This window comes from Stylophora pistillata, chromosome 7 (genome assembly GCF_964205215.1).
Source record: "Stylophora pistillata chromosome 7, jaStyPist1.2, whole genome shotgun sequence".
Taxonomy (NCBI): domain Eukaryota; kingdom Metazoa; phylum Cnidaria; class Anthozoa; order Scleractinia; family Pocilloporidae; genus Stylophora; species Stylophora pistillata.
The window spans coordinates 31,479,019-31,491,370 of NC_142525.1; the positions used below are offsets into that span (position 1 = coordinate 31,479,019).

At 36.7% G+C, this 12,352-nt stretch overlaps 3 protein-coding genes across 5 annotated transcripts; 2 read left to right on the forward strand and 1 right to left on the reverse strand.

Moving 5' to 3' along the window:
* Positions 1–34: 34 nt before the first annotated feature.
* On the forward strand, positions 35–4,986 carry LOC111330486 (AP-1 complex subunit sigma-2). 3 transcript variants are annotated; one of them, XM_022935360.2, is made up of 5 exons: positions 35–157; positions 264–442; positions 1,291–1,399; positions 1,492–1,629; positions 3,455–4,986. In XM_022935360.2, exons 1-5 carry the CDS (start codon positions 155–157, stop codon positions 3,497–3,499), a joined length of 474 nt encoding a protein of 157 aa, XP_022791095.1. In that variant the 5' UTR covers positions 35–154; the 3' UTR covers positions 3,500–4,986. The 3 variants fall into 3 exon arrangements, with proteins under 3 accessions (XP_022791095.1, XP_088583039.1, XP_022791087.1); XM_088726913.1 differs by having other exon boundaries at positions 3,547–4,986; XM_022935352.2 differs by having other exon boundaries at positions 37–157; positions 4,581–4,986.
* A 1,006-nt stretch (positions 4,987–5,992) lies between these two features.
* Positions 5,993–12,130, forward strand: LOC111330479 (sperm axonemal maintenance protein CFAP97D1). The gene is made up of 6 exons (XM_022935340.2): positions 5,993–6,259; positions 9,160–9,287; positions 9,391–9,471; positions 10,542–10,715; positions 11,134–11,187; positions 11,426–12,130. Exons 2-6 carry the CDS (start codon positions 9,195–9,197, stop codon positions 11,681–11,683), a joined length of 660 nt encoding a protein of 219 aa, XP_022791075.1. The 5' UTR covers positions 5,993–6,259; positions 9,160–9,194; the 3' UTR covers positions 11,684–12,130.
* LOC111330441 (dnaJ homolog subfamily C member 21) lies at positions 6,612–9,011 on the reverse strand. Its single transcript, XM_022935304.2, has one exon. It carries the CDS (start codon positions 8,855–8,857, stop codon positions 7,112–7,114), a length of 1,746 nt encoding a protein of 581 aa, XP_022791039.1. The 5' UTR covers positions 8,858–9,011; the 3' UTR covers positions 6,612–7,111.
* Positions 12,131–12,352: the final 222 nt, after the last annotated feature.

A 12,352-nucleotide genomic window follows, 5' to 3' on the forward strand; every position in this document is an offset into this window, starting at 1 on the left:
TGCATCATGCGCAATAAGCGTGAGTACAGAGTGAGATGTAAAAGAGCGTGATTGACAACGTGACCTCAAACGTGACAAAAAATAATTTGTGAGCATGATCAGTTGAGAATTCCAGCTGACTTAGTAGAGCCTGCAATACAAGCATCTGTTCAAAATGGTGAGCCTTTTCAATATTTTCCTCTAGGTGGAAGTTACTACTTCTTTCATTTAAGAGTTTCGAAAAAGTACACAAAAAGGAGGCTAACCTCACTGCTATATTTAAGTTTCAGTTTATGCTGCTTTTCAGCCGTCAAGGCAAACTTAGACTTCAGAAATGGTACACGGCCTCTAGTCAGAAAGAGAAGAAAAAGATTACACGGGATTTGATCACGACTGTTCTTGCTCGGAAACCGAAGATGTGCAGTTTCCTTGAATACAAGGACCTAAAAGTTGTATACAAAAGGTAGTTTAAGGCAGCTACGATATTTTTAGACAAGAAACTAAATGTTTGAAATGTGTCCCTTCGATGGTTAAAATGATCGACTTGCAACTTTTTCACTTATTACTATGGTCTGAAAAGGGCAGGTGATAGATTGACCAACTTGTGCCTAGGCTTCGGCTAAACAATTAAAAATTTTCGACCAACATTGTATTTGTTGCAAACAACGTTATAGGATAGCAATATGATAAAACATTTGCTCGCGATTAGAATTTTGGGTGAAATTGTTTGGTCTAGATCAAACAAGTGAATCTGTCAGATTAAATATTGAAAATTTGAGAGAGACGGCCAAACTAGTAAAACATGCCCTTCTGACATAAGGTTGGACGAAAATTTTTTTATTGTTTAGCCGGAGCTTTACGATTCCTTTGTTGCATTTGTACATGATGAATAACTCTGCACACTTTGTGTACCATGCATGTGTATATATGATAACAAATGAATAAAGGCTGATAGTTTCTAAAGAAACTGTTTGGGGCTGCGTCGGTGGGGGTAATGAAATAATTTGAATATATCAACAAAGTTGAAATGGTAAATTGGCCACCGTTACGGTTAACGGTGGCCAATTTACCATTTCGACTTTGTTGATACATTCAAATTATATATGATAACAGTTGTAGTTCTGTGGAACACCCACACTTTTTCAAGTATTTTCAAAACAGTTTAGTTTCTTGCTACATCCTAGAAAATAGGACGATAAATTGATAAATTGTGTGTTACTGTTTGTTGTGAAATGGTTTACCTTATAATAAGATGTTAACTAAGTGACTGAATATGTTAAATTCCAAGATTTTTTCTCCTGTATTTCACAGATATGCCAGCTTATATTTCTGTGTAGCCATAGAGAAAGATGACAATGAACTCCTCACTTTGGAGATAATCCACAGATATGTTGAGCTTCTGGACAAATATTTTGGAAGTGTAAGTACAATGATCACATATATAACTGTGACTGATCAAGCAAACCTGGTGTGACTCTTTTTTTTGGTTTGTTTATATTAATTTTTCTCTAGGTTTGTGAACTGGACATCATTTTCAATTTTGAGAAGGCCTACTTTATGTTGGATGAACTGATTCTTGGAGGAGAGATCCAAGAAACAAGCAAGAAAAATGTCCTGAAAGCAATTTCAGCCCAAGATCTTCTTCAGGAGGTAGGTTGAAACCTTCTCTTCTGACAAAAAGTTACAATTATTATACTAGTTTCAAAAACTTGCTCCATTGTTTTTGAAGGTAAACCTTGCTTGTTTCCTGCTGCATTAGTGTTCTATTAAGTACTCTAAAACCAAAACCCGAGGTAATGACCATCCAAAACAAATCCAAGTATCCTAAGGAGCTAACAAGAACTCAGATTATTTAAACAGAAAAGGCCTAAGTGTGGAAAAATACTGATGACTAAGTCAGAGTTGCTGTTTTGATTTTTGTATGATGTGATTGGTTGCTGTGGCTCAACTTTTTAGGCCAATCAGAGAACACGAGGAAGCAAATTAAAGACAATGAAATATTGCAGATCACTTTTGACACTTGAGTTGAATTTACTAAATCAACAAAACTTAACATTGTCTGCAAACTGTGAGAAATTTTGTAACAATACTGTCATCCTTTATGCCATCTCCATTCTGATGAAATGATATGTTGTATGTATGATATTTTCCATATATTGAGTGTGATTGAGTGTATACATACCGTACATTGATTGCTATCTTTGTTCAGTTTATCTGACTGAATTATATATCTAGCAATGGGTAAACTTCAGAAGCTTAGATAATCCTATTAAAGACTTGTCTTATTCAAATGAAACTATTCTAGTACAACAGTGACATTGTTTTTAAAAATGTATTCATGTTTGCATTGGGTCTCTTTGTTGTTTATTGTGAGATATTTGAACTGTTTTAAATGTATTGGTCCTATTAACTAGATTAGAGTTGAAAAAAGTGAATAACTTAAAAATGTTCAAGTTAAATTGCAACTGGAATAAAAGCTGTTGCACATAAGCATTTTCCAGAGATATATGTGCTGTAAATAGAGAAGTTTTACTCAACTTTGTGGTGAGAAAAAGTTTTGATACTAACAAACAGAGGTAAAAGGATTTAATTTGACCTATTTAACTACCTTTCAATCATTTTAACATTTTTAAGTAACAGAATGTTATAATCATAGAAGTGACAAAGTAAAAGTAAATTATAAAATGTATTACATACATCAATAAATGAACCAGTGATTCTAAAATCTCTTTTTGTTAAGTTGCTTTACCATTTTTTAGGTGTTTTTTTTTTTAAGCCTTCTGTGATTTCTTTGTCTGTGTTTACACCTAGACACAAGTCATTTTGTCTTCACCAATGTCAACATGCAAATTATTAAAATCACACTTCATGTCTCATTTGCAATCTTATAAGGAAGAATGTGGATATGTGTGAGGTGAAATGGGTACTGTTTAGCATTAACTTTTTTTTTTGATCAATTACATCCCTAAGGAGGTGATTAAAAATAATCTTAACCATTTACAACCATTACAGAAATCCTGGTCTTTATCACCATTATAATTGGCAAGGGAAGTAGCCCATTGGGTAATGTGAAGCACTATGGATTGAAATGTCCATGTTTGGGGTTCTGACCAGTCTCATTGTTTGTATTCTTGGCCAAGACAATCTGTATTCTCACAGTGCCTTTCCTCACTCAGGAGTATGGAAAACACATCAGTGAATTGTCAGGGAAACCTGATGAAACACCAAGGGTAACTAATTATCAACTAGCATTCCATCCAGGCAAAGGGTTAATACCCTTATTTTTTATGTTGAAGAAATTGAGGTGAGCTAGGGCAACAGTGTGTTTCAGTGTTGGCATGGAGGTGTACTTTAATTTTCCATAGCACCAGCAGATAGTTTCACATTCCTACTGACATCTAAGTGCCCTTTTTATCTTTTCTAATTCTTTCCTCTGAGCTTCCTCTTTGCCTTGCTTTCATACTTTTTTCCACAGGAAGCAGAACTGCGCAGTGCTTTGGAGGAAATGGGTCTTGCCTGAGTTCTTTCATCTGTAAAATCTCTACCTCTGATACTTTTGTTCTACAGGAAGGTGAACTCCAGCGCACGCTGGAAGAAATGGGTCTGGTCTGAACTCTCCTCTCTGCTGCTTGTTCAGCATCTCGTCTAACTATCTTCACTTCCACGAATTCTTTAACTACCATGATGGTGTGCCTGGCACAACTCAAGATGCTATGTATCATGTTTAACCTGGGTTTACTGTGAAATAATATATATATAACTATATATTAGTCAAATTAAGTACTTAAATAGAAACTTAATTTTTTTTCCAAAAGGATGTATACCAGTCTCTCTAGTCTAAATGTACTACACATTTTTTCTCTAATTATAAAAGAAAAGTTATGATCAAGAGATTTTCAGCCAAATGTAGTTTGAAGTATTTTTAATGCCTCATATTTCCTCTTTGCTTTTGTAATGACTACTGGAACAGATAACAACATTCTAAAGGTTTTTTTTTTTTAATCACTCAAGAGTCATTTCAAATTTATACAGTTAAAAACTAATATAAAATGTAAAGTTAGAGGTATTATTTAATTGACATGAAATATATAGTAGTTTAAAAAAATTTGTGTTGTACATGATAATAATTACCAATTTATGAAACTCAATATTATCCTCTTAACCCTTTGATTCTCAAGATCTGAATTTCAATTCTCCTTTCTAGCTGCTACACATTTCTTTGTAATTAAGTTACAAGAATTTTATGTTAGATCAAGATAACAACTTCTACTTGATAAGCTTGAATATTCTCATTACCTGTTTGCTGGATATCGTATGGATATCATAGGGAGAAGTTACATGTTAATCAATTCTGGGAGTTAGAGAGTTGAGTCATGTAGAGAGCAAAGTGTACTTTAACTGGTCACTTGATTTGTAAGAAATAGTAAAACAAAGCAATTCAAGTAATACTCTGCACCTTTTGCAATGTTTTAAAACTCCAAACAAAACCTGAGTTATCTAAGCCAACCAAATAGGATTCTAAAAGTCTGTATTGAAGCACTTCTAACAGTGATTCCCAAAACCTTACTGTTGTAGTTCATGTGGCTTTGTTTGTTCAACAGGAAGGGGAACTTCAACGTACATTGGAGGAAATGGGTTTGTCATGATTGTCCAAGTTGCATGCTGAAGGGAGGGAGGCTGGTGTAATTAGCAATAGGGACCTGGTCTTTGTCCCTGGCAGGGTGGGACTCAGTCTTTTTTCTTGGCACTCTTTCAACTCTAGCAAAAATTGAAAAAATAATTAATTCTAAGCTAAGGTAGCTTGTTGACCGAATAAATGGATGCTTCAGACCCTCGCGTTTCCTTTATCAGAAATCCTTCAATGCCCCGTATCTCTACAGTAAGTTTCTTAGTCAGTGGTTGAATTCAACAACAAGATTGTCATTCATATGCTCTCAAGCAACGAAAACGTTGTAAATTTGTACTAGTAGTGTTATCAAAGCTATTAATAAAAAGTTGAAATTAATAGTTTGTCTCATGTGCCTTTATGTGAAATACATTTCCTTAGTGCTGCGGCCTTTAATTGACCAAAGTTTCCAATACTTGAAGCAAATAAAAGTACCGCGTTGCCACGTAATTGAGATCCCATTCCAATGCAGGCAACCTCTCTCAGCCTCCCCCACCCCCCCACTTCACATCTCTTCATATTCCACGGTGGAGAGTCACTGACCTATCATACCAAGCGGGTTTAGCACGATAAAATACAAAGCCTATTTATATTCTGTGGAATGTTTCGTGTCGAATCATGAGAACTCCATGCAGACTGATAGCAACTTTCTAGTATTTCATCGCACCATGTACATTTATGGTATTTCTTGCTTGTCCAAATCGTGTACCTTGACCAAGTGATAAGGTGGTCATGAAGAGGATTATTGGGGGGAAATGGAAGCACCGACGCTTTACAGCTTAAGGAAATCGTACGTATTTTAGTTACCATGGTACGCAATCGGTGTTTAAATTTTTGTCCTTAAATATCTTATGAAGATAAGAGGCCATTGACCTTTTCTGGAAGTATGCTATCATTTTGGGAAAGAAGATCCAATCTGATTTATTCCTCGAATTAAAGCACACGCACGGCCTCTTATTCGGGTGACAGCAAGGAACACGTCTTGTGGAGTTTCTTGTAACCATCGTTACAAATTAGACTTCTTACGTTTCCGTCAGCTGTTCTCTCCACTTACGCGTGTTAACAATTTCACAAGTTTTATTAAATCGCAAAACACGTGTCAAGAGGTCTGTTTAATGGCTATGGATTTAATGGTCAATGTTTTAATCGAGAATCATTTCAAATAAAGTAACGATTTCTTTATCATTTAATAAGTGACATTTGATTACCACAGAGGGCTCTCTTGGGAAGCCACTTATTTTTTAAGTGATCTCAGCGGATTTTAAGTAAATTAATTTAATTTGATTAACTTACGTAAATTGGGCAAACATACGTTGACAGTCTATAAAGTTAACAATCAAAAGAATTTACTCCTTGATAAGAAGTGCCGATCACGTTTTCTAGTAACTGAGGAGCAAACAGTACTCATGGGTTAGGATTCGGGTAAGACTGAAGCGCAGGTAAAGCTGACTGATAAGTGTGACCGAGATGTTTTTAATCTCGGTATCTAGGTATATTTTATCATGTTGTGTTACAAGTCTGTATACACTACAAGGTGACGTAAAAGGCGCTGGAGCGGGTCACGAAGATTGAGAGGCTAACCAAAGGTTCCGGAACTGAAGTTATTAAGTTTGGGTGAGTGACTTCAAAGAACTCCACGATAAATGTGACAACTCCATCACCAGGTATTTACAACTACTCTTTCGTGCCAGCCTAGAACGAATTTCCAGTCTAGTCTTCACTTATTTAGCGGTCTCGTGAATCGGTCCTACTGTAGTTTGTTCTCCTTGAGCACCGGAAACGTGGAATTCACGTCATTAGAAAAACAAATCAGCGGGTAACAGGCTGTCGTGGGGATTTTTTGCATTGTAACGTCACGAATGGAAATGAACGAGGTCACGAAATGAGTAACAAGCACGAAATTGTCTTAACACCGAGAGGGCGCTTGCTTTGTTAAGACATGCAGAGACGTGGCAATGCTAAAAAATGTCTTAAAATAATTTATTCCTACAATATGCATATTTCTAAGAATTGTGGTGACTAAATATTCATGGAACAATTGAGTATTGGAGATAGTCCAAGAGGCAATTAATTTTGTCTTCCGAGACAGGGGTTTGCGTAATAAGTCATCATAGTAGATGTGTACTGCGTTGTACTGCGTAACTTGATTAGCGCCACTAGCAACTCAAATCTGTAAATAAACATTGCCTTATTTGAACAAGTCAGCGCTGAAGACGGATTATTGTGGATAAAACTACCTTGATGGGCGATTCATGTCAATAGAACCACATACACCTGCATATTTTTACGATACAACAAGAGGCAAAAATGATTGCGCTTGATTTGGCTCGAGTTCTGCATGTTCGCAGGTCGGAACGCATTCAACCTTGAAAAGCAAAAACGTCAAGTACCCGTGTCACCAAAATATGTAAATAACAATTTCTTTAGAATGGCATACTTCGAAATTTTAAAGTCAAAATTTTGATCTTAACGTTTCTTCTTGTTTTTCTTCTTGCCCTGACGTTGCGAATCATCGGCTTCACGATTTGTGTCCAGTTTAAGTGCATGTCCAAGCTCTTTTATGTGTTGGAACATTTTATTTCTTGTCGGAAATGAACCTTGGCACACGTTGCACTTAAAAAAATTGGCTGATGGCTCTTTACTCGCTTGAGGTGAATTTTTATTTCCTTCTTTGGGTTTTCTTTTCTCTGTGACGGCACCAGTCGTCTGTCTATCGCCCCCAGATTCTTGTGATTCCAAGTTCTCTTTCTCGTCTTCCGTCTCTTGATTATCAATATCAGTTGTTGTTGTTGTTGTAGCGTTTGACAAAGATTCCCTACTATCGTCTTCATTTACGTTTTCCTCGCTCTTTTCGTTGCCTATATTTTCATGTGCCTCTCGTTCCCCTGATTTTGCTTCATTTCCATTGCTCTCTTCGTTGTTGGCTTCTACCTCTTCCCCTCCCCCTTCCAAATCACCCTCTCCGATTCCTGATAAAGCTCGTTTCCTCTCGTGCAACACTTTTACTTTATACCGATTGTTACCTTTAATTCTCATGGTAGACAGATCTACGGAGTCCATCAGATCTAATTCTCCAACACTCACAAAATCTGTGCCAGTCTCGTCGACACTATGCTGTCTCTTACTAAAATACTCTGATTCTGTTCTGGTATCGTAATATTCATTCACGCCATTTTCTCCATTAAGTAGCGCAAGCTCATCGATATCTTCACTGTCGGCCATTTCTCGTTTGATTGCAGCGACCTTGTCTTTGTGTTTCCGCGACTTCTCGTGGTTAACTAGCGCCTTCTCTGTTTTAAACGCTTTGTCACAAGCCACACAATAATATTGTTGTACCTCCTCTTCATCCGATTGGCTGTCAATGATGTCATTATCTCTGCCGAATTCACTGTCCAAATGAACATTCATTTGGACCAAGTCCTCCTCCAATCCAGACAAGGAGGCCCAGCTCTCTTCCTTGTACGCTTTCAACATCTTCTCCCGTTCTCGCAAAGCTTCCAGACGTTTTTGTTCTGTAATTCGCTTCCTTTCCTCGTCTTTTTCCCTAAGCAACTCAAGATATGCTTTGACGCGCTTGTCCCTTTTACGAACGAATTTTACCAAGGCGCGAACTTCTTCATTTCTCTCCTTCTTCACGGCATCTCGGATTTTCTTGTTATCTTTTTCCATCAACCTTTGAACTCTTCGATTGGGTGCCTCTCTGATGTCGTATTTCTCCAACCAGACGTACGATTTCAGAGTCGAGTAGCTCTGCCAGTAAGCATAAAAAGGTTGAACAACTTCCTCATAATCACTCGTGGATGTTCCAAACTCAGGTACATCCAGATCTTGACCATCCGCAAATTCAGCATCTTCTTTCGTTATAATTTTGAAAACATTGGTATAAACCGCATAAAATCCTTGTTCGTCGTCTCCGAAACCGCAATAAACACTGGCGCTGAAGTACTTCATCAAATTAATACTGTTGTCTACATAGTCATCTCCTCCCCTGATGATTTGTTCGCGATGTTTATCATACCATGCTCGCTCCTGTGGGTCTATAAGCACTTCATAAGCTTGTTGGATCTCTGTAAAGACTCGGGTACTTTCCTCAGAGTTGTCAGTGTTTTTATCTGGGTGCCATTTCAGAGCAAGTCTTCGGTAAGATTTCTTTATCTCAGTATCACTAGCATCTCTTTCGACCCCCAATACTTCATAACAACAGCGCGGCATTTCAAGATCGTGACTCTTAACAGATAGCTGAAATAAAAAAAAAGTTGTTTTCGTAATTTTGATTCCTCTAGGGAAAAAAGATCCCGAAAAAATAATTTTTTGTAAGTGGCCTTCTCATACCACGTTTTCTGATGATGGCGAAATAAATATGGCGGACAGCTGATAACGCATGCTTACGTGACCGCTGATTCAAAGATTGACGTTGCAAAATCAGTCGCTAAGCAACGGCTACGCCAGAAGCCTCAGTCAAACTGCCTTTCTTCTGTCTCTTCATCTGAAGTTATTGCTGTCTCTCTCTTCAGGTTATATTTGGATTTCCTTATCACTGAAAATTAAGATGCATAGAGCCTACCAGCCAATAACGCCCGCCAATAACAAGCTACTAAAGAAAAGATGGGACATGAGCAGCTATAACACGCACAGAAGAAAGGTTTGCTTCTGTTCCGTGTGCGTCCAAAATTATTTCGCGGCACAAACCGCGGTTGGAGTTTATTTGCTTTTATGCCTGGTCTGATGCTTTGTATTCTTTCTAGGTTCAGTCTGCCAAAGCAGTCATTGACAACAAACCTCCCCAGACTTATATGCATTTGCATCTAAAGTTAAAGAAGTTACAGGTATTGTGAATGTTAGAATAGTTTGGATTGCATGGCACAATTGCGCAAAATAATTTTTTCGTATCCCACCTACAGATAACGCAGCTAAAGTTGTGTCAACACACATAGAGAACTCTCTGTCTGATTAGATAGTATACTCAAAAGGGGTTTGTATTATATTCAGGTGATTTTAAGCAAAGATTGGAATGTAGAAGACATACGTGCAGATGCATAGTTGTTAATTCTACGGGTGATTAGCGGGTATTGTATTTACAGTAAATTGATGTTTGATGCAAAGTAGTTAAAATTGCGAAATGAATTGTGAGCTCTAATCGTCCAGTTTGTGGTATAAATTTCTTAGTATCCAGCTGTTTAAGATTTTTGTATCTTTTCATCTTTTAGCGCTTTATTTCTCACAGAGTTGTCGAAAATCGCCAAGGTATTAAGATGTTTTCACGCCAGCTGAAACATGACGGGAAGAATTCTACAGTTTGCTCTATTTGTTCAGAGTCAAGTTACTAGTTGAATTGATGAACTCACTTCCCCGTGTCATCAGAATAATCTGCTCACACAAGAATATAGCTTTGTCTTCATAGAATATTTCTTACCGCTTTTGAAATGGAAATTTTGATCGAACAAAGCGAAGCAATGTCCAAAAATGTTGAAATCTCCCTAGCACATTTTTTCTGTGCGCGTCGAAGCACGAAGGAAATAATTTAGCTATGCTAATCAACAAACAAAAACAATTCACTTCGTCGTTAAATGGAAACCTTTTTCAACGCGCCATCAATTCCCGTTTCCAAGTAGAAAACTTGTACGTGAACAAAGCCTGAAGTAAATGAATTTAAGGGTGATCAAATTTCGGAAAAACAAGTTTGAGTTCATTTTAGTCCTCTCCATTAATTACGTATTGCTAAATTTAGTTGATATACATCTCTATTTTTGCATGTGGTGTATTTTTGAAAAAAAAAAAAAGTTTCTTTTGAAATATATATTTTCCGATGCATATTATAAAGAACTTTTAATCTCCTTGGCAACGGTTCAGGTATTTTGTTATTATCCTTAAACAAAGACCAAAATAATTTTTTTAGGTGGAGGAAGAAAGATTAGCCACTATTGAAAGAGACAATCGTATTTTGCTGGAAAAGATGTCGTTTGTAATGAGGACACGAGGCAGAGTTGACAACAGAAATGATTATGAACACAAGAGTCTGAACAAGACAAAGAGACAAAGAGAACTACTCAGAGTTACCCACGAAAATCAAGTAAGGAGTCATGAGAAAAATTTTCACATTTTATTGAAAAGGTCTTTGACTGTGAACAGTACCTTTGTTCTTTCAAAAGAGTTAAGCTAAGGTGTCCCCATGGTCAAAAAATTTTTGATTTTGTTTTCAATTTCTTTTGTGAAGAGAAAATTAAATGACCGAGATTCCTGGTTACACTGTAAGCTGCCAGATGGAAGGGGGAGGGGTGAAATTTTTCACAGTCTTCCACCCTGCTCTGCTACCAAAACCTTTGACTTTCATCTCCCATCCTGCACTTCAAAACACTGCCAGTTCTTTGGCAATCATTAAAGATTAAGTGTTAAAAGTGCTAGCTTGCTCTCATGTCTATTACAAATGACAAGATAAAAATTCACTCATTTAACTTAAATTCTCATTGATTTTGTTATTATTTTTGCAGGCTATTTTGAAAAGGATAACTGCAAAGGAACCCCATTACAATCATCTTCAATGGGTAAAGATGAGTAGAACTCTACTGTACAATTATTTTATAGTTTGTAATCATGTTGAGTAGACAGATATTTCAAACATTTCCACTTCATATTAGAGATGGGACTTTTTAGTAGACATCCCAAGAAACTGAAGGCTTTCGAGTCCAACCTTGAATTGGTGGAAATTCTGAGGTGGGTAGAGTCCCTGGTTGGATTTCAACCTTTAACTTTAAACTGAGTATCGCTGACTTCAATTTTCAGGAGGATGAATGGCAAATCAATGAAACATATATGGACAATATTTCCAAGTATCCAAAAGATTGGTATAAACAGCTGACAGCCAAGAAGAAGTCCAAGGAAGGAGACAAAAGTGAGAGGACCAGAGGAGACAAGAGGCACAGTTCATATTCTGTGGAAAGTGGAAAGGATGGCAAGAGCAAGCCTGAACCATCTGACAACGATGAAGGCACAGACAGTGGAAACAAAGCTGAAAAAGACAAAGATGCTGTTACAGAATAATGAGACATTACTTAATTTATGAATTATAAGAGTGCATTTTTTAAATTTTATTATTTTAAAATCCCATGTCAATTGTACATAAGGTTTTATATCAGAGTGTGATAATTTGAATTTTATTACCTTTGTATTTTTTTGTTTTCTTTTAAAAAGCAATTTTTTTTCTTTCTCCTGACATAAAAGCCTGTGCCTTTATGGATTTCTGCTCTGTAAGAAGAGGAAAGAAAGTGAACTTTTTTTCCACTTAAATGTATGGTAAAAATGTATTTGTCTATGTTAAAAACAATACCTTTGTACCTGCTGAATTACTTTCTGCAGCTTTGAATGGTCAAACTAATTTTCTATAAGCTGAATTTTTGCGACTTCTCAGTAAAGGACAACAAAACTATTTTCCACAGTGTGACAATGAAGCCTGAGGCTGACAAGAAATAAAGTGTGAACAATCCCAAAGCTTGCATTTATTTATTTTTTGACAATTTTGACTTTGATCAAGGTGAAGCAGCAAAACTTTGAATTTAGTTGGAATTGCCTATATCAAGGTATTTGTGAAGGAAGTGGTAGGGAAAATGGCAAATTTTGTCTGAAAAGGGGGAGAATGTAATACCTGGGCAACACACTCTTACAAAGAATTCCCTACACATCTAAATTCCTACCCTCGAATTAGAAAACTCT